This window comes from Podarcis muralis, chromosome 9 (assembly GCF_964188315.1).
Source record: "Podarcis muralis chromosome 9, rPodMur119.hap1.1, whole genome shotgun sequence".
NCBI classification, from domain to species: Eukaryota; Metazoa; Chordata; class Lepidosauria; order Squamata; family Lacertidae; genus Podarcis; species Podarcis muralis.
Genome location: NC_135663.1, coordinates 40,017,288 through 40,041,348, shown reverse-complemented (window position 1 = coordinate 40,041,348; position 24,061 = coordinate 40,017,288). Strand labels below are relative to the sequence as shown.

Here is a 24,061-nt window from a genome sequence, read left to right as displayed (position 1 = left end):
GGACTGCATCCTAGTGGAGGGCGAGGCCAGAGGGAACAGTGTGTGGAGCAAAGGATTGGATTCTTGGCTTTGTACAGAAAGCCTGCCATCCTAATCCCCCTTATGTAGGAGATAGTCCCACTGAATTCACTCTACGTTCTGTGTAGACAGAGCTAGGGTTTCACTGTGTAAGCTGCAAGCTACAACCGGTCCTAAACCAATGGATTCACATTACAAGAAAAAAGTTTCTGACTAAACATCAGGAAGGACTTTCTGACAGAGCAGTTCAACAGTAGAATGGTCCTCCTTAGAAGGGAATGGACCCTCCTTCCTTACAGGTTTCTACACAGAGTTTGGATGGCCATCTGTCATGGATGCTTTAGCTGAGATTCCTGCATTGCAGGGGGTTGGACAAGATGATCCTCAGAAGTTATGCCCAAAACAGGTACAAGGGGGGGGGCGGTATTTGAAAGGGGATATGAGTGAATCACCTTGTATATAGCTCCACAGGAAAAGAAGCAGAAGGCTAAAATAGGAGGAATTTGAATCTAAAGGAGATGGGTGATGGATGACAAATAAGAAACTTATACCAGGTCTGTGACTGTGGAATATTTTTGTTGTATAATATGAAGCAAACGCAGAGGGATAAAAATGTATTACACAATGTAAAGGAAATTAATTATGTCTGTGGATACCTGGTTGCTTGGTAGTTGAATAACAATTTAAATTGCAATTAGCATGCATTCCTGACATTCCACACTTTGTGCTCAACCAGCCTGACAATTATATGAAAGCAATCCCTTTGAAATCTATAGGCTACTCACATATGAATATGAATATATGTATTATATTGGACCTTGATAGTCAGTGTCAAACTCTCTCCAGGGATTTCCCACTACAGTCATTCCCCGAAGATGCTTATTATCCCATCTCCTGAAGAAACTCTAGGATAGATAATTTCCACAACTTCTGTTCCAGGCTCTAATGCTGCATTTCATTATTATTCCTGATCATTTGATAGTCATACTCAGAGTAAATCCACAGAAAAAATTGACTTTAAGTCTCTTGATTTCAGTATGTCTGATCTGAATCAGATTATATATTTGTATGTATATATATTTATACACACACACACACACACACACACACACATATATATATATATATACAGAGAGAGAGAGCGCGCGCTACTACAACAACCTGAATCCATTCGTATTTCATTATGTGTACCCACCCACTGTCATGAGGTGCCAAGAATGCTTACCCTTCCCTTCCCCCTTGAAAAGTGCTGAAGGAGGAAGTTCAAAGAGCTCACTCTCTTCCACTTCTTCCTTTACCTTCCTTTGCTTCTCAATATGTTCAGGTATGCTCCTGAACATAAAGAAGAGTGACCAAGGGCCTAAGAGAGGAAAACAGAGTGATCTAAGAGGTTGGGTGGTCATACTACTACTACTAATTTATTTTTTGTACCTTGCCCAGCTGACTGGGTTGCTGCAGCCACTCTGGGCGGCTTCCAACAAATATAAAAACATAATAAAATGATCAAACATTAAAACGTCCCTATACAATAGTATGGAGTGAATGAATGAAATGCCACAGGGACACCCACACACCACATTGGATCCAGTTAAACAGAGCCCCTTGAGATGCCGTCATGTTTTCACATTGACTCTTTCCACTATCAAACTGCAATTTAAACACTATGCCATGTGCCACTTCTCACTAATTCTTTTTGACACGGGTGGCGCTGTGGGTTAAACCACAGAGCCTAGGACTTGCTGATCAGAAGGTTGGTGGTTTGAATCCCCATGACGGGGTGAGCTCCCATTGCTCAGTTCCAGCTCCTGCCAACCTAGCAGTTCGAAAGCACGTCAAAGTGCAAGTAGATAAATAGGTACCGCTCTGGCGGGAAGGTAAACGGCGTTTCTGTGCGCTGCTCTGGTTCGCCAGAAGCGTTTTATTTTTATTTTTATTTTGGGCCAGAAGCGTTTTAGTCATGCTGGCCACATGACCTGGAAGCTGTCTGCCGGCTCCCTTGGCCAATAAAGCAAGATAAGTGCCACAACCCCAGAGTCGGTCACGACTGGACCTAATGGTCAGGGGTCCCTTTACCTTTACCTTTTTAACCCTTGCTGAAATCCCCTGCATTTGCTAGAAGAAGAAGAAGAATTTGGATTTGATGTCCCATTTTATCACTACCCAAAGGAGTCTCAAAGTGGCTAACAATCTCCTTTCCCTTCCTCCCCCACAACAAACACTCTGTGAGGTGAGTGGGGCTGAGAGACTTCAAAGAAGTGTGACTGGCCCAAGGTCACCCAGCAGCTGCATGTGGAGGAGCGGAGACACGAACCCGGTTCACCAGATTATGAGTCCACTGCTCTTAACCACTCCACCACACTCCACTCCAAAAGCCTCTGGTTTTAGTACTTTGAATATGTAAAAGATCTTGCACGGTAGCTCACATACACAAGAGAGAGAAAAAGAACTGCGTTTCTCAAGCTGAAGCCACTGCAGCTTCCATTCTTGCTTTCAGTTAAATATTGTTTCCCATTTCATTTTCAAATCCATATCCCTGCAGTGTCAGTAGTGAGGATTCCTAGGTTCAGCAGACCCAGCCTATTTGTGTGGATAGGCAAGGCTGGGACACAAATTAATGCTGGAGGTAGTACCAAAACATGTTACACCGGATTCACAATGGGAGGGGAGCACCTGCTGCCAGGTCCACCTTTATAAACAAAGCACGAATCACGTTTATAAGCAGTCACCCTGATCACAGAATTGTGACTTTGAGAGCCTGCAGTGTGCACTTCCTACACACCTGCCCACAAATAGATGCCTTCCCCCTTTTTAGCTATTTAGGTGGAATTGCCCCTTGGTGCAACGTGAAGGTTGCAGCTCTTATGCATGCAGAAACCCTGCAGTTGCAGCACGCATGCAGAAACCCTGCATGCACATCAAGAGATGTGAACTGGTTTGGGGGCAAGTATTTCACAAAACATTACATTTATGCTGGAAGTATATAGAAAAAATAACACAGGAGAAAATTGGGACAGGCTTAAATAAGGAAAAAATAACTTGGTTTTACAGTGGCATCTCAGTTTGCAAACTTAATCCATTCTGGAAGTCTGTTCTTAAACCGAAAATGTTCTTAAACTGAGGCACGCTTTCCCTAATGATGCCTCCTGCCGCTGGTGCCCTTCCACCGTTCAGATTCCGTTCTTAGACTGAGGTAAAGTTCGCAAACCGGGACACTACTTCCGGTTTTGCGGAGTTCGTAAATGGAATAGTTCGTAAACAGGGCTGTTCTTAAACTGACGTACCACTGTATTGCTTTTATTACCAAACACGAATACAAAAAAATCAGAAAATGAGCGGGACCTGCAACAAAACGTTGCAGAGTGGAGAATTCCTGTACAGGATTCTACCCATGCCTTCTTCACAGATACAGTGGTACCTCAGGTTACATACGCTTCAGTTTACAGACTCCACTAACCCAGAAATAATACCTCGGGTTAAGAACTTTGCTTCAGGATGAGAACAGAAATTGTGCGGCGGTGGCGCAGCGGCAGCGGGAGGCCCCATTAGCTAAAGTGCTGCTTCAGGTTAAGAACAGTTTCAGGTTAAGAATGGACCTCCAGAACGAATTAAGAACTTAACCAGAGGTATCACTGTACTGTATTGCACAGTCTATCTCCCTCAGTTTTTCAGTTCCCCCATTCCCATACAGAGACAGCGTTCCATGGCCACCAAACATCAGGTTGCTCCATGTTTAAGGTTTTCCACTCCTATGCTTTTGTTGCTGTTGTTCTTGTACTTCTAAAATCTTGGGATTCCCCCGAGCCTGCTGACAGTGCCATTTTGCCTGCAGTCAGATATATATGTTTTTCCCCTCTAAGAAAAGATTCTTATCTCTGGGGAGAAAGCACATCTATGACTCTGGAGCATTTAAGATTAAAACTCAAATGTTTTACAGTATTTTAAGAAGCTGATATAAATATAGCTGCCATGGGCAGGGCACATTCGGATCCAACACACCTGGGTAATGTAAAACCACAGCTCTGTCCTCCAGCCTCACCAGGTCACCTTATGCAAATCAGTCGCTCCATCTCAGTTTCACATTTGCAAAACAAGCTGTCAAATTGTTGAGACCATTAATAAGGCAGTTTGCAGATTGAGAAGTATTTAAGAACTGATAATATGCAAAAATTCCTTCCAGTAGCACCTTAGAGAGCAACTAAGTTTGTTATTGGTATGAGCTTTCATGTGCATGCACACTTCTTCAGATGTGAAGATCTATATGCAAATACCTTAATACACATTGGGCCCCAGTACAGAGATGCTCTTCTCTCTTCCCCCCTAAATAAACACACTCAGTGTTGTGCATAGGGAACAGCAGGAGAGGTATAAGCCTTTCTGTAGATGCAGACTTTATTGCCAGTTCAAGTGCAGATAGCCTTCTTTGGCTAAGGCCAGATCCTGGAAGCCAGTCTTGGAAGACAAGCTAGCATTTATAAACCACTTTATATATTTAAAATCTCTAAGCGGTGTGCAATATCAGAACAATATCATTAAAATGTAACAAAATACAACCAAAAGCCAATAGGACAGCAGCATAACAGCAAATAAAACAGGAATTCACTGGGATTCTGATACATAAATCAGGGGTAGAGAAAGCCTGGACCAAGTCTTTACAAGGTACCTGAAACTACCTCACATGGCAGAAGATGTGGAAATTCCATAACACAGGGGCAATAGCAGAAAATGCCCATTTTGGGTCACTACCCTTTAAATATCCTGTAAGGTGAGGTGTCACAAGTAGCGATCATACAGGTTTTCTACAGGAGTGGGCAATCTTTCAGGCAACCTGATCTTGAGTTGTTCAGGACTTAGAACAAGACCTTCCATGTGGCCTGGTAACTATATCACATGACCACTGGATCTGCGGGCACATGCAGCAGAACTGTAGATCCTGTGTACATCTTATCATGAATACTCCTTCCTGAGTTCTCCCAGCCCTAACCCCTAGTATGCAGCAGGACCCTAGACAACAGCCCTCACTAACCTTATTGTCAATTTATCATCATCTTTGGCAAAGGCTGCTATATAGGTTCTTGCATGTGGAATAGACAACATTTATACGCACATCAGAATTAAGAACAGAAGAGCTCTGTTGGATCAGCCAATGGCAATCTAGTCCAGCAGCCTGTTCTCACAGTGGTCAACCAGATGCCCCCTATGGAAAACCCACAAACAGGGCCAGAGCACAGGAGCACGCGTCCCTTCTGTAGTTCCCAGCAACCGGTGCTAACAAAATATGTACTCCCCATGGCTTCAGCAAGACAAGCTTTTTGCCTTCACCCTCCCTGGAACTGGGAGGTATCCCAGACCACAGAAACACATATCTTCAGAAAAGATGAATGAGCCATAATAGCACAGAAGTTTTAGACTGCAAGCTTGAGGACAGGCTCTGTCCTAGGAATGATTTTTGCAAGCCATTTGGGGAGCCTGTTTCGGTTGCCTAGGAGCAAACCCCTTCAAACTCAGTGAAGAAGAGGAGTTTGGATTTGATATCCCGCTTTATCACTACCCTAAGGAGTCTCAAAGCGGCTAACATTCTCCGTTCCCTTCCTCCCCCACAACAAATACTCTGTGAGGTGAGTGGGGTTGAGAGACTTCAGAGAAGTGTGACTAGCCCAAAGTCACCCAGCAGCTGCATGTGGAGGAGCGGAGACGCGAACCCGGTTCACCAGATTACGAGTCCACTGCTCTTAACCACTACAACACACTGGAAGTGAGACTTACTTCCAAGTAGGCATGTATAGGATTGTAGTGTATCACCAACTGCTGTCTTGTGAAGAATCTTGGGCATTAGGAGGTGATACAAGTAGGTTGTTAATGGGAGTATTCATACCTAATGCACGTTTACATCTGCCCTCTTCGCGACTTTTTGTGTGTGTGACTGTATTTGCTTTCTTGAAGACTGCCTTCTCCAGTGTCACACCCTCCTCATGGGACTGCCTGCTTGTAGAGTCGCATTAGGCGTCTTCTCTGTTTCAGCTCTGGATATTGCTTATGAAGCACCTTTTTATTGGTGTCTGCAGGTGCTTGTGAGCTTGTGAATAATCTGACTGTGAGCACTCTGAGAAGTGTTTTCCCCCTGGTTTTAGCTTAATGTATTTTTATTATTTTTACATATTTTCTAAGTGTCTGGGTACTGTTGTTATTATTTATTATTAGTTATATTCCATCTTTAATGAGGCTTATTGTGTGTCGGTAGAAAACTGGGCTACAAGGAAACTGATGTATAGAAAAAGTTGATATGCATGCATTTTTTACCTGTACATCAAAGTAATAAATATTCATTATTTTTTATTATTACATTTACAGTCTGCCTTTCCTCCAAGGAGGTGTAAAATGGTGCACAGGATTTCCATCTCCCCATTTTATCCTTGCCTCATCACAACCTTGTGGGATAGGTTGGGCTAAGAGACAATGATTGACCCAGTGAGTCAATCCTGGCTGAGTGGGCATTTGAACCCATGTCTCCAAGCTCCCCAACGTCTATACCACGCTTGTGTCCTGAACATTACATGGTTCTGTAAATGCTTCTTTCCTTTCTGCAGTGCTCTCTCTTTTTAGAATGAACCATGTAGTTAAACCATCTAACTAGAAGTGTAAACACAGTTCCGAGAACTAGAAGTTTTGTTGGTTTGAGTGTGCATGGATGTCTGCTTACACTAAGTAGAGAGGGTTATTAATGTTGAAGGAGAATGAAGGGAACAACTCAATTTTTGCAAGTATTTTGGTTTCTTCCAGTCACCATCTCTTAGAAAATGAGCCTGTTACTGAATGCCCTTCCCCCAAGTCACTAAATCCTAATAATTTCTGACAAATTCCCAGAGTATCTGGGAGGCCAGGGTATGCTACGGGAGAAGCTTAGACAGTTCACACAGGAGCAGCACATAGTGAGTAGAAGAGAGAAGTCAGCGTTTTGAAACCCAGAAAGAAAAACACAAGCAGTGATGGCAGAGGCTGCTCAAGGTGAAGGCTTGCCATCAGGCTTATGCAAAAACCCTTTAAAAGGAGTTCAGATTCTCACACAAGCATCACCACCTATATATATAAGTAACTCTTAATTATTTTAAACCAGAATGTGCTTCTGTAGGGTTCACACAGCCCTGCTCTGTACTGGCTGGGTTTTTTTGTTTTTTAATGTTACTATCGTTATAGTAAGTCTCCTTAATAATTAACAACTACAGCTAAGGGGGCATCACCTTTGTTGATTTTTACTAGACTCATGTCAATGCTTTGCAATCACTCCCAAGTCAAAGCACAAATCGACCCTGCTGTTAATTGCATGAACTTGTGCTATCTGCGTGATTCCAGGCCAGCATTCCCAATCCAGTGTTTAGTGTCTAGGTTTGCTGGATTTTGTGCATTTACAGAGACACACCATAGAAGCTGAAATCAATGCACCGTAAGCAGAAATGATATTACAACAGCAAAGCATTCTTACTGTCCCGCCAAAAGCAGGGAGAGGGGCCATCCTTATTTACTCTGTCATGCTTTCTGCAAAAAAGGGGGTTCCCTTTATGAGAGGAAATTGTTTCTGACATATTGAGAAAACAACCTAAGGAAAACAATCTAACCAAAGCTAAACACTTACGTCTTACTGCATTAAAATCAATTACCGTAAGTGCTTTAATCGCTCCCATTGTGATCAAATGAAATCTTAAAGCACTTAACAATGGTAGATAATGTATATTTCACAATTAAATCCCACAACTGATATCATTAATTATCCAGACCAAGGACTACCTCCAGATACCTTTCAGGAGTTTGCACAGTAATATAGCACTCAAGAGACCACACTCAAAAATGTAATACACGTTCTAAGAAAATACAAGCTTACGGTTGAGATTAGAGAAAGTAGACCTATTTGTTCACATACTGGAATTGCGTCAGGGATGGTAATTCTAATAATGATTATGTAATTTCTACTAGTCGTCATTATGAATATTCACAGCCCAGAGGAAAATTTCCACTTGGGTTTGTGAGTTTGTGTTATGGGCAGTGGCCAGCTGCCCACACAGTGCACACTTCTTCGTAGGAAACGTTCTGTCCTTCTGCACACTTACGACATTGTCTTTAGAGGGCCAAGCTCTGAGGATGACATATACGCGAAGGCCTCCCTTTATCATTTATGCAGACGGCAAACTCCCACCAACATCAGTAGCTGCAACAAAAATGGTAACTGTATGCCACTCTACCAAGGACAGTTTATTGTTCACAGGTTTAACTGTAATACCAATCCAGCTCAGTCATGAATTACTTAGTAGTTTTGGATAATATGTGCCGTCTGAACCTCAAAATGTGCCTATCTATGCAACAACAGAGAGCATGTCAGTAACCTATTTCAAGAATCATGTGAGGAATTTTGTATTTAACTCCTGCATCTTATTTGGTACATGGGACACTCCTAGTGTATAATGAGTGGTTGTGAAATCCTTCACTCTCTCCTCTTAATTTCCTTAACAATGAGATAAAGAGCACAATCTGAACTCCTGGAGGGAAGTAGTGAGTGATGGGAGTCACTGCGGCATCTGGTGTTCCACCATTTGTGGCAGCCAGAGTAGAAGGTGGGGCGCGAAAAGAATACATTTGCTGCGCCACCTCCAGGCTGGCGCAGCAAACAGGCGTGGCTCAGACGCCTCACAAGATTTGTCAATAGATACGAGCACCTTAGGGTCCAGTGGCTCCTTGGCTAGATCCAAGATCTTGGCTAGATCCTTGGCCATATTCCTTCATTCCAGGGTTATCATACTTCACCCCATAAGTCACATTTTTAATGCCGATTTTTATTTTCAAAAAAGAGGGGTGCAGCTTATGCGGTGGAAACCATTATGTGGTGAAATACAGTAAATGCATAGCTTAGCCTGGTCTCTTAACCCTGCCCTGCAAGCCCCCTACGGAGAAGTAGGCCCATTGCAAGGGGCCTTAGGCGCACACCCCTCTAGAGCAGGCAGTTTACAACTGCTGGGCATATCCACGGGCCGAATCCGCAGGCCACTGGCCAGGACCTTGCCACCACATTTCTCCTCCATCTCCATACTCCTCTCGGGTGAGGCCTCCTCAGCTGCTGCTTTCGCTCCTTGCACGAGGCTGCCTCATCCTCCGTGGGTTGAGGGCCGGCTCAGCCAACAGGCAAGTTCCACAGGTAGGAACAGGAAGAGGCTGGGAAACAGCTGTGCTAAGAGCAATTTCAATTACAAAAGCGGGCAAATGCTGTTAGGCAAAACTAATGTCCCACCGACAAGGCATTTTCACCGCTGCGACTATTACGTGGGGAATGCTCTGGGGACAGCTTTTAGGGGTGGTGGTGCAACTATTATGCAGTGAAATATGGTACATTGTCTACCACTGGTAGTAGCTTCTCCCGTTCATGCATTCAGTGGGTAGAGCAGGGACCTCCACAGTAGGCCACTGCCACTCCAGGTTTGGATTCATTTATCTGTGTTTATTTCCTTTCAGTGGAGAGAAGCCAATGCTCCTAACAAAGTTCAAAAAATTCCTCCACTCCAAAAACACCCACTTCCCTGATCCCATCTTTCTAAGATATCCAAGTCCCTATAGTATCTTACAAACCTTGATTATTATTATTTTTTAAAATCAAAGCACTAAGCATCCTTTGGAACGTTCCATTTTATTGTGTCCACATCAAGTTGGATGTGATCTAGTCCGTGTCTTTGATCTAGTCATAAAGAACTATCCTTACAACTAAGAGCTTAGACACTGCCATGTTTACTAGTGCACCCTTCATAGAAGCACTTAAGCTTGCACTAGAAAAGTGGTGGAATCTAGTGCATTTATAGTGGGATTGCATTGTGCCTTACTGTTCATAGTCATAGAACTAAAAAGTAAGAAGGAACTCCAAGGGTCATCTAGTCCAACTCCCTGAGACAAAAGTGATCCTGATTTCTATTTCAGTTACTACTGATCTATGCTTCTGACACCAGTATGGCAGTATGACAACCTGCAGCACCGGAAAAAAAATGTAGATTGCATAATACAAAGTACCCCATTCAATTTACACCTATTTGTGTATGTAGATTATTTTGCAAAAGATTTTATGATTTTCCTTGTGTGATGATTTCAAATTCTTCAGTGCAGAATTTGAAATTCTTTGATAAATATTTCATGACCTGTACCTCCAGACAATTTCTCAAACTGATATACAGAAATTCACCATGTCACACAGCGCCATAAGAAGTGAGAAATGCAAATAGAGAAGGAAAACGACAGTGACAAGTAAAAACAGAACTCTAGGAACAAACTCAGGGTTTCTGTGAAGTCAGTTATTATCAAACTGAGCACAAAAGATGTAAACTTGGCCAATAGTTGCTTTGTGAAAATGCCAGATAAATTTTAAAGGAGGAAGTTTGAAAGCTCAAGGCAGCACCCAGCCTCCGTTTAGCTGTTTTACTGCATGGAGATGTCACACGCGAAGTTGAAACTTATGAAGGATTCCAACAGCACAGCCTAGGGCTGGAGGAAAGTATAAAATGATAAATGGGGCTAGGTACTGAAAAAAGAAAGAACTGTCATAGGAAAGACTGAAGAATTAGGGGGAGACAACTAAATCTACCCAGCTGACACACAAGTTTTGCTATGCTTGCTATATTGTCATCTTGAGAGTTACCCATTTCACATTACCAGAGCTGTGGCCATGAGGATGTAAGCAGGGAAGAGACAGTTTAGAAAGTTTTTGTTTATATGTCAAGCAAATTTCTAGCCAACTAGTACAAAAGCCAGGATGATTGTTAACTTAGCTGTCAAAATTTAAAAACATTATAATACATGAAAACACATGAATACCACTTCTATTCAGAGGATTTGTGGTTTTTGGGTACCACAGACTCACCTTGTCTACCCTGATAGGTTTTTGTCGCATCTCCAACGTTCCAGCTGTAAGTCCAAACAAGACAAAGCAACAGAACATGCTGTTTGAAGGAATGTGAACAAAGGGGGTGAAGAAGAGTACATTTCTGCTATAGCCCTGCTTCCTCAAGAACATTTGCTTCCCTTCCTAGCAATGGAGGAAAAAAGCCATTGGAGGGGGAAAGTTCCAGTCGGAAAGGCAGCTAATCATATCTTGTTTGCAGGGCTATGGCTAATAAAAGTATCCCCAAGGCTTAGCTGGAAGAAAAAGAAAGTTTGTGCAAATGTTAATCCACAAATCCCATGAAATAAAGGAAACAGACTGCAGCAAACACCTTTAGTATGAAAACAAAGTTAACAATGGAGGCACATTCTGAGGAATGGTAACTTGGTAAAGTTATTGCAAGAGAAAAAAATCCAATTGCAAAAAGTCATTGAACAGACAAGAATGTAATAAGGAATGATTTAAAATGTACTTGATACACACATTACATTAAGACTTAAACTAAACCATTTAAAGAAGCAACTGAATCATTTCAACATATAATACATAATTGTACAATCCATATAAACTGTGTTAAGTTATTTTTACTTCATTTATATAAACACAAAAAGCAGTGGATAATGTGCAATTGAGGATGCTCCATAACAGTGAATTTTAAAAGGCTATAAGAGAACAGAAATGTATGTTTAATAAAGGTTACACTATTGATTGAGAAAAGAAACAATCAGTCATATTAGTCATGTGACATGGTCTGCCGTTCAACAGAAGCACACACAACCCAGACTGGCCTCAGACTGTCTCTTTAAAAAGTCATCAATCCAAAGAGGGTTTCTTACAGATTATGTACACTGGGTACAAAGTGTGTTGCAAAAGGCACTTCTGAATTTAAGGCAAGTAAAGGTATTTTTTTTAATAGACATTTAAATATTAAAGAAGTAGGGCTATGGTCTGCTTCTCCAACAGTTCATCTTTACAATGCTAAAATGTGTTTTCAAAGCTTCAGACCAAGAGGGCAATTCTATATTTAGTGTTTCTGAACCACAAAATTGAATGATCCAACATTTTTTTAAAAAAGCTATTTGCTGCAATTCCACGTATCAGCCAGCCACTGATATTTTGTGGATGTTGCTTGAAGGCCTTCCTTATATTATTACTCTGTAAAACATTTATTCTTTTAACACATTTACATGAAAAAAGAATCTTTAGAGAAGCTTAATACATTTATATAAAATATCTGATGTTGATACAAACCATGAGCATCTCCCTCTGAAAAAATTCCCATCTAGCCACCACAATTACCGGAGATCACGAACATCTTTGTCAGTGCAAATCTCTATTTCCCTACTACAGAAAACCATCCACCCTCAAATACAAAAAAGATCTGTTTCTGAAATGGCAAGTTACATTTGGTTACATCCATCCACCCTCCCAAACTATTATAGTAATTATTATCAAGGGGGAAATTAAAGCTGCTTGTGCAAGTATCATTACAAACAGTCCTCCTTATACAAATTCATTGATTCTCATTAGGTGTACAATATTCTTGGTTGATCAAGGGATCTTCATGCTGTGGTCCTATTGCTGATCTTCAAGCCAGGATGGAGCATCTACTCCAGGCGTTTTCAATTTGATATGGAATAGTTTAAGAGTCTGTTCAAGCTGTTTTTGATTCCCCGCAAAGTATGCTGCAATGGCATTGTGGAACAGAACAAGCTGATTGTGCAATACTTTCACCTGTGGACAAGGATAAAGTTAAAGATGAAAAGGCATGTAATTGAATATTGAAGATGATCAGAGGTTAACCCCAAGGTGTTCCAGTTTTAAGAACAAACAGTTTCCCAACATTCTTCACAGTTAAAAAGCTGTGCAGATGTGGAATCAGTAGCTGTTGATATGAGAGGAAAACAAGAGTGCAGTGTATGGAGGCAAAGAGAGTACCCAAAAATTTTGGAGCTTCAGAGTTTAAAAAATCCTAAATTCTTAAGCCACAGCACACCCTGGATTATGTCAAGTATATTCCAACAAGCTACCATCATCAGGAGGTAGGCCAAACATTCTACACCTGCAGACATTCTTCAAAATGACAACAGCACAAAGCACATAATTCAAATGATGCTACACATAGATGAGTGGTTTTTAATTATAAATAACAAAAAAGGGGAACGGACTGCCACTTTCTTCACAGGACATTGCTGAAAAACACTTCAGCCAATATTCCAATCTAAGTGTCCAGGAGGGACAATGGTCACCATTCAGGTGAAAACAGTAAGAATGAATTTCTATCAGATATGTCCAGAAGAGCAGAACAAATGCTGCAGATGACTGAATGGATGGAAACCCCTGAAGGAGACTAGTAAAATAAAAGTTGTGGACTCCTATAAGAGAGGCGTCTGCTTCATCTTTTCACATACATACTCAATTTTGATCCGTGGATATTCTTAAAATTTAGCAGTACTATCATCCTTTTCTGTTATTATTTCACCTCTGCAAAATTGACTTTTGTTTCCTCCAGAACTACCTCCCTCCCTCTCTCTCTCTCTCTCTCTCTCTCCCCCCCACACACACATCTTCTAGCTTAGGACAAAAACTTCCATGAATCTGATCCACAACTTATGCCATAATAAATTTGTTAGTTTTTGAAGTGTTACAAGTCTTTTTTTAGTTTTGCTACAACAGATAAACATGACTATCCCTCCAGAACAGGCATAGGCAAACTTGTCCCTCCAGATGTTTTGGGACTACAACTCCCATCATCCCTAGCTAACATCAGGGATGATGGGAGTTGTAGTCCCAAACATCTGGAGGGACAAGTTTGCCTATGCCTGCTCCAGAACGTCTGGAAATATGCTACATCAGTTAACTGTAGCAGTTACCATTTGGGCTCCCTGCAGCAACTTTTGCTACAAGGCAAACAAATACGATCTCAATTTATATTCCTTCCCTTTAATAAGCAAAAATATAGAGTGGCAATCTTGCAACACATCAAAATAAAAGCTAATGTGAAAAAAGGCATCAGTGCTGTATGGCAACTATTTGTTCATTGTTCACTTCTTCTACTATTCAGTCTTTTGGGTGTTTACAACTAAAGGCTGGGAAACCAGACTTCGTGGGTGAACTATGTGGGATGGACACACTTAAAATAATATGAACATCTGATTACAATACTCAGACAGCACACCTAGACATTGCTGTATTTTACTGACTAAACAGAATTTTAAAATCAAGTGTTTTGAGTTAGATTTATGTATTCGCTTATAATTCACAATACTTTTAATGGCAGCCCATAATAGTCAGCAATACTCATACATGCCAATAGAGCAACACTGACCAAAAGAAAGCATAAAGCCCCCAAAATCGTATTCCAAATGTTGGAGGTCCCCCAGAACTGTTTTTTTTTTTTTTTGGGTGCAGGGAAGGAGCAAAACTGAAAGTTCTGTAGTGCAAGCATAGGATACAACCCATCATATCTGAATACTTTCTATAAAAAGGGAAGTGGCAACAAGGAACAATGTATGCTTTTTTCATTTACTATTTGAACGCTAAATGCACATCTATAAAACTAGCTTGTGTTCAAAATGTTCAGAACTGTTGAGAATGTATGGGACAGAGCACATTTTTATGAATGTTGCTATAACTGTAGCTTTATCTTTTACTAATGCCATCATTAGAAGACAGCAAAGGCTTTTAAATGCATTTTTGAATTATTGAAGTAACCTCAAACTAAAAGATCTGTGTGCTATGCCACATATAGTTATTTAAGATGACAGATCTTCTGGAAGTTCCATTGTCCTGAAGTTTTAACACTTTACATTTATTTCTTGGAGACGCAGGTGCTTTAAAGGAGTGTATGGTATAGAACTCAGCAACTTAAGGGAGAAAATTATAGGCCCCATGGCTCCCACACACCCTTCTAACATCAACGCAGTGCAAAAACAGGATATTGCAAAACAATTATGTTCCCTCAAATCTTCCCATGAAGAAGTGGATTTCACTACAATCCAGAGGCCTGCAAAATTATTTTCAGGCAATTATTTATATTCCTATATTTCTCTATCTTTCAGTATCAAATATTTAAAGGCTTCTTCTTAGCCACAACTTTGAATCATTAGCTTTGAATCTCAAATAGCAGGTATGTCCCTGAGGAGAGCTGGGAGAAGGCTAAAATCCTGTCCCCTGAAATCTAGCTTTCTGTATGCTGTTACTGCTGATCAAATGATTGGCACCAACAGTGAGCATTCCTTGCCAAGGAACGACCGGAAGGACTTTAAGGCTCCCAATTGTTCCTTGGCTGCTACATTTCTACCAACCCCACATGATGTCAGGTGTGGTGCAGGAGGGCATAGCTTGGGGAAAACAGCCATACTGGGATCCATGCCAGGTCAAACTATGCCCACAGGCTGGAGATTCTCCATGCATGCTCTAAAGCAGAAGAAATTTTAGATCTTTTTCTTGTGTGTATGGAAGAGAAGGAAGAGGGGACTGCTATGTCCAAAACTAATCCACAGACATAAGTAGTGCTTCATGGTTACAAATAGACAAAATCAAGAAGAGTGATTTCCAAGAGAAAATGACACACCCCCCCTAATTTGGGTGCCATAAATTCCTCTGACTTTTGCTTGCATGTGGCTCAAAATCAAGGGGAACTTACCAGAATTTGCTGTTCCCCACAGTGAATAAATACTATATGAGGCACTTATGGAAGCACTAGTGTGCAAACAGAAGCATGCTGATCCTAGCAGGACCTTCCATCACTGCCACAGACTGCGTCATTGCAAAACTATTTACACCAGATGTGGATGACATTTCAGAATATTCTGCTACTCAAAATGTGCAGAGATCTATACAAGAGTGGATATTGTTGGTTACATTTAATAAGGTGCAATCTGTGCAAACATAGACTAGGCTAGAATAACAGGTAGTGCTACTAACTGTCAAAAGAGTTTTTGACATCTTACAGACACTTATCACTGCACATTGTCAGTACAGCTTTTTATTTTTTGTGAAGAGAGCAAAGATATCAATTTATCTTAACATTTGAATGGCTGCCAAACCTCCTTCCCCTTAGGGTGTCTATAGCTAATGAAGTCATTGTGACAGAATTCAAAGACAATCAACATAAGAATTATTGACCTTCAAATTACTATCCTTAGCAAATTTCTGAAAATGATGCAAAGGGGAAACCTGCAGCATTTCAAGTAAACTGACTATCTGACAAATATTACAGAACCGCATTCAGTCCATAGGATGAAGTCTCCACCTTCCCCTCCTTTCAACCCACGCACAACAGTGACAGCTTGCACACAGCTTTTGCCACTCATTTTCCTGTAAGGAGCCAACACAACAGGTATAAATATGGAACTGTCTTAGAAGTACATATATGTACCTTCAATGTGGTAGGTACCAAATTGCTGCTTAACATGGTGCAAATAGAACTATTAACCAGTCAGATAGTGGCTCATTATAGAGTTGTCCTACTGCTTCAAACTAGCACTTTTAATCAGTGGGCTATTACACATGAAACAAATCTTTTGGGAGGTTTGCCTTTGCCCAACACAGCTACTTGTCATATAGAGAATAAAAAAAAGTTTTGGCCCCTTTTTGTATAGAAGTTCATTGTACTCCAATTCTGACAGCAATCAACACTACTTATATGTTAACAAGAATAGCTATAGCTGTTACATTCGACATATTTAGCCAAAATGACATATTTGGTCAGGAAACAGAGGTCTACTAATGGTAGTACTGCAACTGGAACTCAATGATATTGGCCAGCAAACACGGACCAACCACCCAAAATTACAGAGTTTGGTTTCCAAGTATACCCTAATGTCAGAAAGAGAAACAGTCAGTTCATGTTCTGAGCTTTTCTCCAAAAACTGAAGCAAGTAAGCATACAGAGTTAGATGGCATCTCAAGCTTCAGATAAAAAATGAATTTGCAATCTAATTTGGAACTCAAAACAAAAGGAGTTCTAGGAAGGGAAGAGTGCTGGCAAAACTTCTGCTTGCCAGACAATAAAGCATTTTAATTTCACCAAATATGACAACTATTTCAGAACTGAGGGGGCTAATATCACCTCTAGAAGGCATGTATGTGTCACACTTTCCCTTGAAGTAAAGCAGGACTGTTAATTGTTGTGGCTGCTCATTACATACTTCTGCTAGACTATCAATCAGTGGCAGGGGTTGAAACTTGTGTCCATGTCACTGTAGCTCAGCAGCCAAAATTACCATCAGGGTTAGTGTTCCACTCCTCCCTTTACAGTGGTGAACTTTTATAATCAGTTGATCCCTGATTTTATCTGTCTACAAGGGCTCCAAGGGTCCTCATGAATAGTCAGGTACATTATCAACCCCTTGTTGTCAATATGACACTGAAATAATTTTAAGGTGTCCTGCTACGCACAAACAAGAAAAACAAAAAGGAGTTAAGAATAGAAAAAGAATCTGATTTAATGCTCTTACTCAAATCTATTCTAGGACTTATCTGCCAGAAGTTTACATAGTTTAGAAAAGAGACAGAAATAATCAAATTCAATAGACTGTGTGATCTAGTATATAGCTGATAAGGCAAAGTTGAATTTCAAGTATATAGCAAATTAGGAAGTAATGCAGTTCCTTACCTTGTTTTCCTCCAAAAACTTCAATTTAACTGATACATCATTGCGCATTTTGTCATATTTCTCCTTATGTATTTGGAATAGTTGTTGCGACTGCTCAATTTTTGGCAATGTGTTTGCATCTCGTGGGCCAAGATTCAGCTCCTCTAGATCTGTGCGATAAGCATCATATTCAACCCTGAGAAGAAGAAAGAATTAAAATGACCTGTGCATATTTGGGAATATGATATGGACCGAAGTAATCACAGAGTGATAACCAGTAAGTCTGTCTGCTTACTCGACAGTAATCTATTGCTCTTCTCACACTACCCTGGGTCTCACCGATACATTTAACAGATGTTTTCAAAAGATTACAAATGTATGGGGGAAGCTAAAATCTTTTATTTTGTCATCTGGAGCCTCTTACAAATAGTTCCACTTTCTGTGCCTGGTAGGAATTGGTTATAAATGAGCAGGGGAGATCAGATAGCATTCATATTGCAGGTTTCAACAATAATGCTCATGGGAGCATGCAGGGTATTTTGCAATACTGTAAGATACAGAACACGGGTGGCAAACTTTTTTTGGCTTGATGAACCAGATCTTTATCTGACCAAACCACATGGGCCAGCTTTGATAGTACAACCCATCTGACAATCACCTGACTTCATTATGATTGCAGATGACTGGCAGGTGGGCTGTCCCACCCATGAAAGTCCATTGCACAGCACTTCCTAAGCACTCTACAGCCAGTTGGTTGTTGGGCACTTGGGAACCACAGTATGTGGGGCTTTGCTGCTCCTATAGCACCAAGCAGTCTGCCTTGAAGCTGTTGCTAAAATGCAAAGAACAAGCTTCATTTTAACAGCGTTTCAACGGAAACCTTTGGTGCTGTATGAGCAAGTGGCGGGAGCGCACCTTTCTCCAGCAGAGGAAAAATTGATAGCACACTTTGAGCTCCCAATTATTACTTTGTAGGCATGTTGATATCTGCTCCAATGGCGGGTGTGGTTTAGGGAAAATGGCTCAGCAGGCCAAATAGAGAGGTCTAGGAGGCCAACTTTGGTCTGTGGGCTACAGGTTTCCCACCCTTGCTTTAGAATATTTTTTAGCAATAATAGATGGCATTTCCACCCTTGACTGATCTCCACCCTTCCCCTCATCAATGAGACTGTAGCACTCTATGAGGGAGATACTGACTTTTTAAAGACTTTGCGACTGGGTGCCCCAGGAGTCATCTTGTTGGAACAGAACTGCAGAGGAAGTGTGGAACCAGCTGTTGCTAATGAATGCCATTCACCCAGAGAGCTACAGAACCAGCAAGGCTGAGCCCCTCCTTCAAGTTTTGCCTTTTGGAGTGCCTCTTGCATGGGTTTAATTGTCTGAGGGCCCTCTTGGTGACAGAAAGGAGTACCAGGGAGGGGTGTGTGCAGTTCATTGCATCTTTGGGTGAGACAGAGCAATCCGGGTGAGAGCCAGATTGCTATCAGGAACAGCGCATCTGAGAGACAGATGGGTGGCAATGTGTAGTGTCATTTATGTGGTTCTGTCAGTGAATGGTTTCATTGTCTCCTGGTGCTTTTGCAGTACATTTTTGTTGAATGGAAGGAGTGGCAGGTGATAGCGGTTGTGATTGAGTGGGAGAGTGATTGTGTGTACTGGTGGATGTGTGTGTGCAGTACTGAATGAGTAGTAGGTGATGTATGATTTGTATAAATGCAGGCAGAATGTGTGTGTGATGTGTATGTGTTAATGGGGTAAGTGTTTCATTTTGTGAATCAGAATGTGCCTTGGCAAGAGGGAGGCTGAACAGGTTGAACTCTATAAAAATGTCTCAAAATCTGTAGCTTTGCTGCTTTTATTTTTTTTAAAAAAAAGTTTTATGGCAGTGAATTATATGGTAATTTCTCAGTATCTATTGTATTGTATTGTATTGTATTGTATTGTATTGTATTGTATTGTATTGTATTGTATTGTATTGTATTGTATTGTATTTGTTATTTTGTAAACTGTACAGAGACTGTCTTCAGTACTGAGTAGTATATATTAAATGAGTAAGATAAAAATAAAGTCATTTACAAGCAAGTACTGGAAACTATGGCATAGACAGATCTTTCTCTGAAATGTTCCCCACATCAACTCACACCCTCAAATAGATTACCGTATTTTTCGCTCGATAACACGCACCTGACCATAACACGCACGTAGTTTTTAGAGGAGGAAAACAAGAAAAAAAATATTCTAAACGAAACAGTAGATGTATGATTTTTGTGGTTCATGCTGTGGCCACAGACATGTGATCTGATGGTGAGTTTGGGGTGACCCAGTGCAAAAATCCTGAGGATCCATGTGGATCCGTGCTTTGTAACCACGTTTTAAGTGGGGAGGGAAGGAAAAGCACTCAATGGACAAGGAGCACGCGTGGGGTGTGTGGAGAAGGAGCTTTTCTGTGAGCTGAGCGGGGAGGGAAAGAACACTGTTGCTTTAAAGGTATACTTAAGGTATTTGCCCTGTGGCTGGGGTTTTTTCCATTTAACAGTTTGCAGCCTTTTAATTCTGCTCCTTGTTTTGAGGCAGAATAGATTTGAGCAAGTGAAGAGGACTTGGATTGCAGGGGATTCGCCATTAGCTGTGTAAAAGCGCTCCTCCTTGCAGCCTGAGTGATAAGCAGCCACCAGCAGCAATAGAATGGAGCACAAAAAAGCGGTAGGGGCACTAGGACCCAGACAATGCTCAAATCTATCCTGCCTGAAAACAGCTGAGAAACGGGGGATAGCCTTTTTTTTTACTTCCTGGTTTTCACTGCGCTCGTGGCTCAGAGCTCCAGGTTGGTTTTTTTGTTGTTGTTTTTTGCTGCTGGTTGCTTAAATTTTATCCTTCCTGATCCAAGCCCTCCTGTCCCTCTGCAGCCTCATTGCTCCATTTAGAGAGCGCGCGGACCTTTGCTAGCTGAGGCTGCAGCAGCTGTTGCTGGCTACTTTAAAAGCGCTTGCTGGCTTTGAACCGCCTGCCTTCTCCCGGCTCGCTATGGCTCCCGTCTGTCCCTCCTCCCCTGTAAGCGGCTGCTGCCCGCTTTGCTGCCATGCCTCTCCTTCCCTCCCTCCTCCTCGGCTCCTCCCCCTCCTCCTGGCTGCAAAGCAAGCAAAGCTAGAGCCGTGCAAAGCCCTGCAAGTGGCTCCCGCTTTGCTTGGCTGACGGCAGCCACGGCTCCAATCCAGTGCATTCGCTCCTTAACACGCACAGGCATTTTCCCTTACTTTCTAGGAGCAAAAAAGTGCGTGTTATGGAGCGAAAATTACGGTAATTTCGAAGATGAACAGCAGCTTGCTTCTTCAGCAGTGGAAAATGACCAGTAAGAAAAGCTATGAAAAAAGCTGTAGCTACATATTATGCTTTCCTGACATGCTTATAAATTTGTTGTTGGGATGCAGACCAAGAACTGGTGCATCAATTGGGTAGTTTTTACCTGCACTCTACATCCCTGTTTCCTTTTATGTCATGTCTTTTAAACTGTAAGCCCGAGGGCAGGGACTGCTTTGTTTGCTATTGATCTCATGTAAGCTGGTCAGGGAGGGCTTTCGGGCAAAACAGGGGGGTGCCTCAGACAGTATATTTGAATTTGTTTCTGTGGACAGCATGTCTTAATGAGATCTAAACTCAAGATTCAATGAACAACTAGCCTATCTGTTAAAACTACATACTTCAGGAAGACATCAGATAATATTGTATAATCCATTACCTGGCACTTTCATATTGCTTCACGGTTATTAATGTGTCCTCAATAGTTTTGTTCACCAAAGTGTTCACACTAGCAATAAAAAAGTTAATTGCCCCAAGTAGAGTTTCACCGTTTTTAGCAAGAAGTTTTTGAGTATCTGCATTGTATCCAAATTCCTCCTGTTAAGAGATTGGAAATATAACAGTGTTTTTGAATGCTTAACTTTCCGTTATTTATTAAATGCCAAATTATTGACACTATTCATAGCAATCAAGAGACTTCAAAGCCTTAAAATAGCCTGTGTTAGCTTACTGATTAGCTTCTCTCACCAAATTGAATTCTCCATTTGTAAGAACTTTATTCTATATGCTACAAGTCTATAATTATTTTAAAAGTGGAATGAATTGCTTTTCTATGGGTAAAAAATGTGGTGTCCTGTTTGTACTTAACACTATGATAATTTTATTAATCCATGGCTTAGCTAATACGTGCAAACCATACCCAGTGGTTTAATTATGGTTCATTTACTTCCAGCAAATCATCATCTGAAGCCATGGTTTATTTTTAGCTTATGAACTTGATTTGTTTTAACTATGGCTTATGCACAAACACTGAAGCATTCTTGGCTAGTTGGGCTACTGCATCCCAAATGCTCACCAAACTACAAAGGCACAAGGCAAAACTAGCTGGAAAACAAAGCAAGTTTTGGAGAAACCGTTGTTTGATCATCTGTAGAATAACTCACAGTTTGTATAAGAAACCATGGCTTAACATTACGCACAAATAGGTACAGGTTCTGCCCTAAATTAGCTTATTGCAAATATTGAAACGAATGTGCAGAGATTAGCTAGAGTAGGCATGGGGAACCTCCAGCCTACCTGCCAGATTTGGTCTGCCAAGCCTCTCCACTTGGCTTGTGAAGCCATTTCCCAAAACCATTCCCACATGCCTCACACCTGATGTCATGTGATGTTAGGTGTGGAGCAGGTGGAGACATGGTTGGATCAGCTGCTTACACAGCCAACCCCTGGGGAATGCAGGACCAAAATATTTGCACATCGGCTCTTGTCTGTAAAGTTCAATCCTGTGGGGCTCAAGTGCATGAGCTAGATTCCCCCACCTACCCCCACCCCAGGAACTAGCTTGCATATTTGAACCCTGCAGAAATCAGGATGCATGAGGAGTTGAACCCTGCTGGGGATTTCAATGCAAACTCCCTTCCTGGTCAGGGATACTTTTGCTCCATTTTAGCTGCAATTTCAGTTGTCCGTCCCCTTTCTTTTCTCTAGGCAGGGAGATGGTGTCCACTGAAATAGTTGTAACACCAGGTGATCTGACCTGATAAGTCCAAAAGGCTCCCCCACCCCACTGAGCTAGAAAGCTAGTGATTAACATGCAAGGCAACAATTCATGCTGTTCTCTTTTTAAAAATTATGCTATCTGTTATCAGGCAATTGTACTAAAAATTAGATTAAACAAATGGAGGCATTTCCAACTTTCTTGTAACTTTCCTATTTTTCTATTGCAATTAAATGCTTACATGGAGTTCTAATGATTTCAAACTCAAGTCTGCAAATGTATCTCCCAGCTGTCTTTGGGTATTCACCATCTGGAAAAGCTGTGTGGACAATGTTTGTGCCAATTTCAGGACATTCTCGTACTTCTTTTTGTTATCCCTCAGTATTTCTATTTGAGCTTCCAATTCCAGATCTACTGTTCGTGAGCCTCGACCCAACTTCTCAGAGATAATCTGGCGAGTACACTGCAAAGTTTACAAAACAAAGTATAAAATTACAATTTTCTTACAATCAGGCAGTATAAATATTTTGCTAAATAAATACATAAAATACACCTAAGAAGCTTTCTTCACAATTCGTAGCCTGTTTAGGACTCCAAAAATTATATTAAAATACTGAGTGCACCACACTAGTGATTCAAATGTTGATCTAGAACTCTAAAAAGTAGATCTGTGATCCCTGTAGTATGTATTCCACTCACTTAACTCTGTGAAAAGCCAATTAGAGCAAGCTAGTACAATTCATACTGGTTCTGTAGGTGAAAAAAGAACAAGTGTATTTTTCAGATTAAAGGGTAAAAGTGTCATTTTGGGTTACTGCTGCTATGTAGCCATTCGAGACTGAAAAAGCTCATTAAAAAGATTTCAATTCATCCTGAAAAATAGAGAGCAGATTTTAGTATTAGTCAATCTTCTGTGTGGGCTTAAGTAAATATGCTGTAACACACAAAGAAACTCACCAATATTCTGAATAGTAAACCAAGCACAGGGCCACAATGAAATGTGAAGAAAGAAACCACTGCATTTTTTTAAAAAGTTGCAGGAACTTTAATGAGGAATACTGTCCTCAGCAACTGATGAGGCAGCCAAACGGTGAGCAGATAAACAGAAAGCATGATCAAGAGCAAATACAGCAGCAAGTTTTGAAACAATCATAATTCTTAAAATTTTCCATCAACAAAACAATCAAACATGAAAGCACAGAATGATTTGGGATGCACATAATAGACTCTGGGAGCAGGGAGCCAATTCACTACCCTGCTTAAAATTACCAAGTTCCATATGGTCCACTTCACACACAATACAACTTCCTGATTCCACATTGAAAGAAATTCTAACTTTCAATAGGTATACATGTAAATGGAAAAAAACAATGTGGAAGTCATGGATCACGGATATAGCCAGTTAGCCACTCCCATGTTGAAAGTGGCATTTATATACTGTAATTGCTGTGAATCAGAAAATGAGGGAGGGAATCTAAGCATGTGAGCCTGAACTTTGTTGAAATAATGCATGCAGATCAGCCTT

The 24,061-nt window shown here is 41.1% G+C and overlaps 1 protein-coding gene across 6 annotated transcripts in view; it reads right to left on the bottom strand.

The window, feature by feature from the left end:
• Positions 1 to 11,240: 11,240 nt before the first annotated feature.
• Positions 11,241 to 24,061, bottom strand: part of ARFIP1 (ARF interacting protein 1) — a 39,894-nt gene continuing 27,073 nt past the window's right edge. For 5 of the 6 annotated variants that reach the window (XM_028743245.2, XM_028743243.2, XM_028743246.2 and 2 more), the window contains 4 exons: positions 22,778 to 22,999; positions 21,259 to 21,416; positions 17,544 to 17,718; positions 11,241 to 12,655 (listed from right to left, as the gene is read on the bottom strand). In XM_028743245.2, the coding sequence (XP_028599078.1) occupies positions 12,497 to 12,655; positions 17,544 to 17,718; positions 21,259 to 21,416; positions 22,778 to 22,999 (714 nt within the window). In that variant the 3' untranslated portion in view covers positions 11,241 to 12,496. The remainder of the gene's footprint in view (positions 12,656 to 17,543; positions 17,719 to 21,258; positions 21,417 to 22,777; positions 23,000 to 24,061) is intronic. The other variant, XM_028743244.2, reaches the window with a different exon arrangement.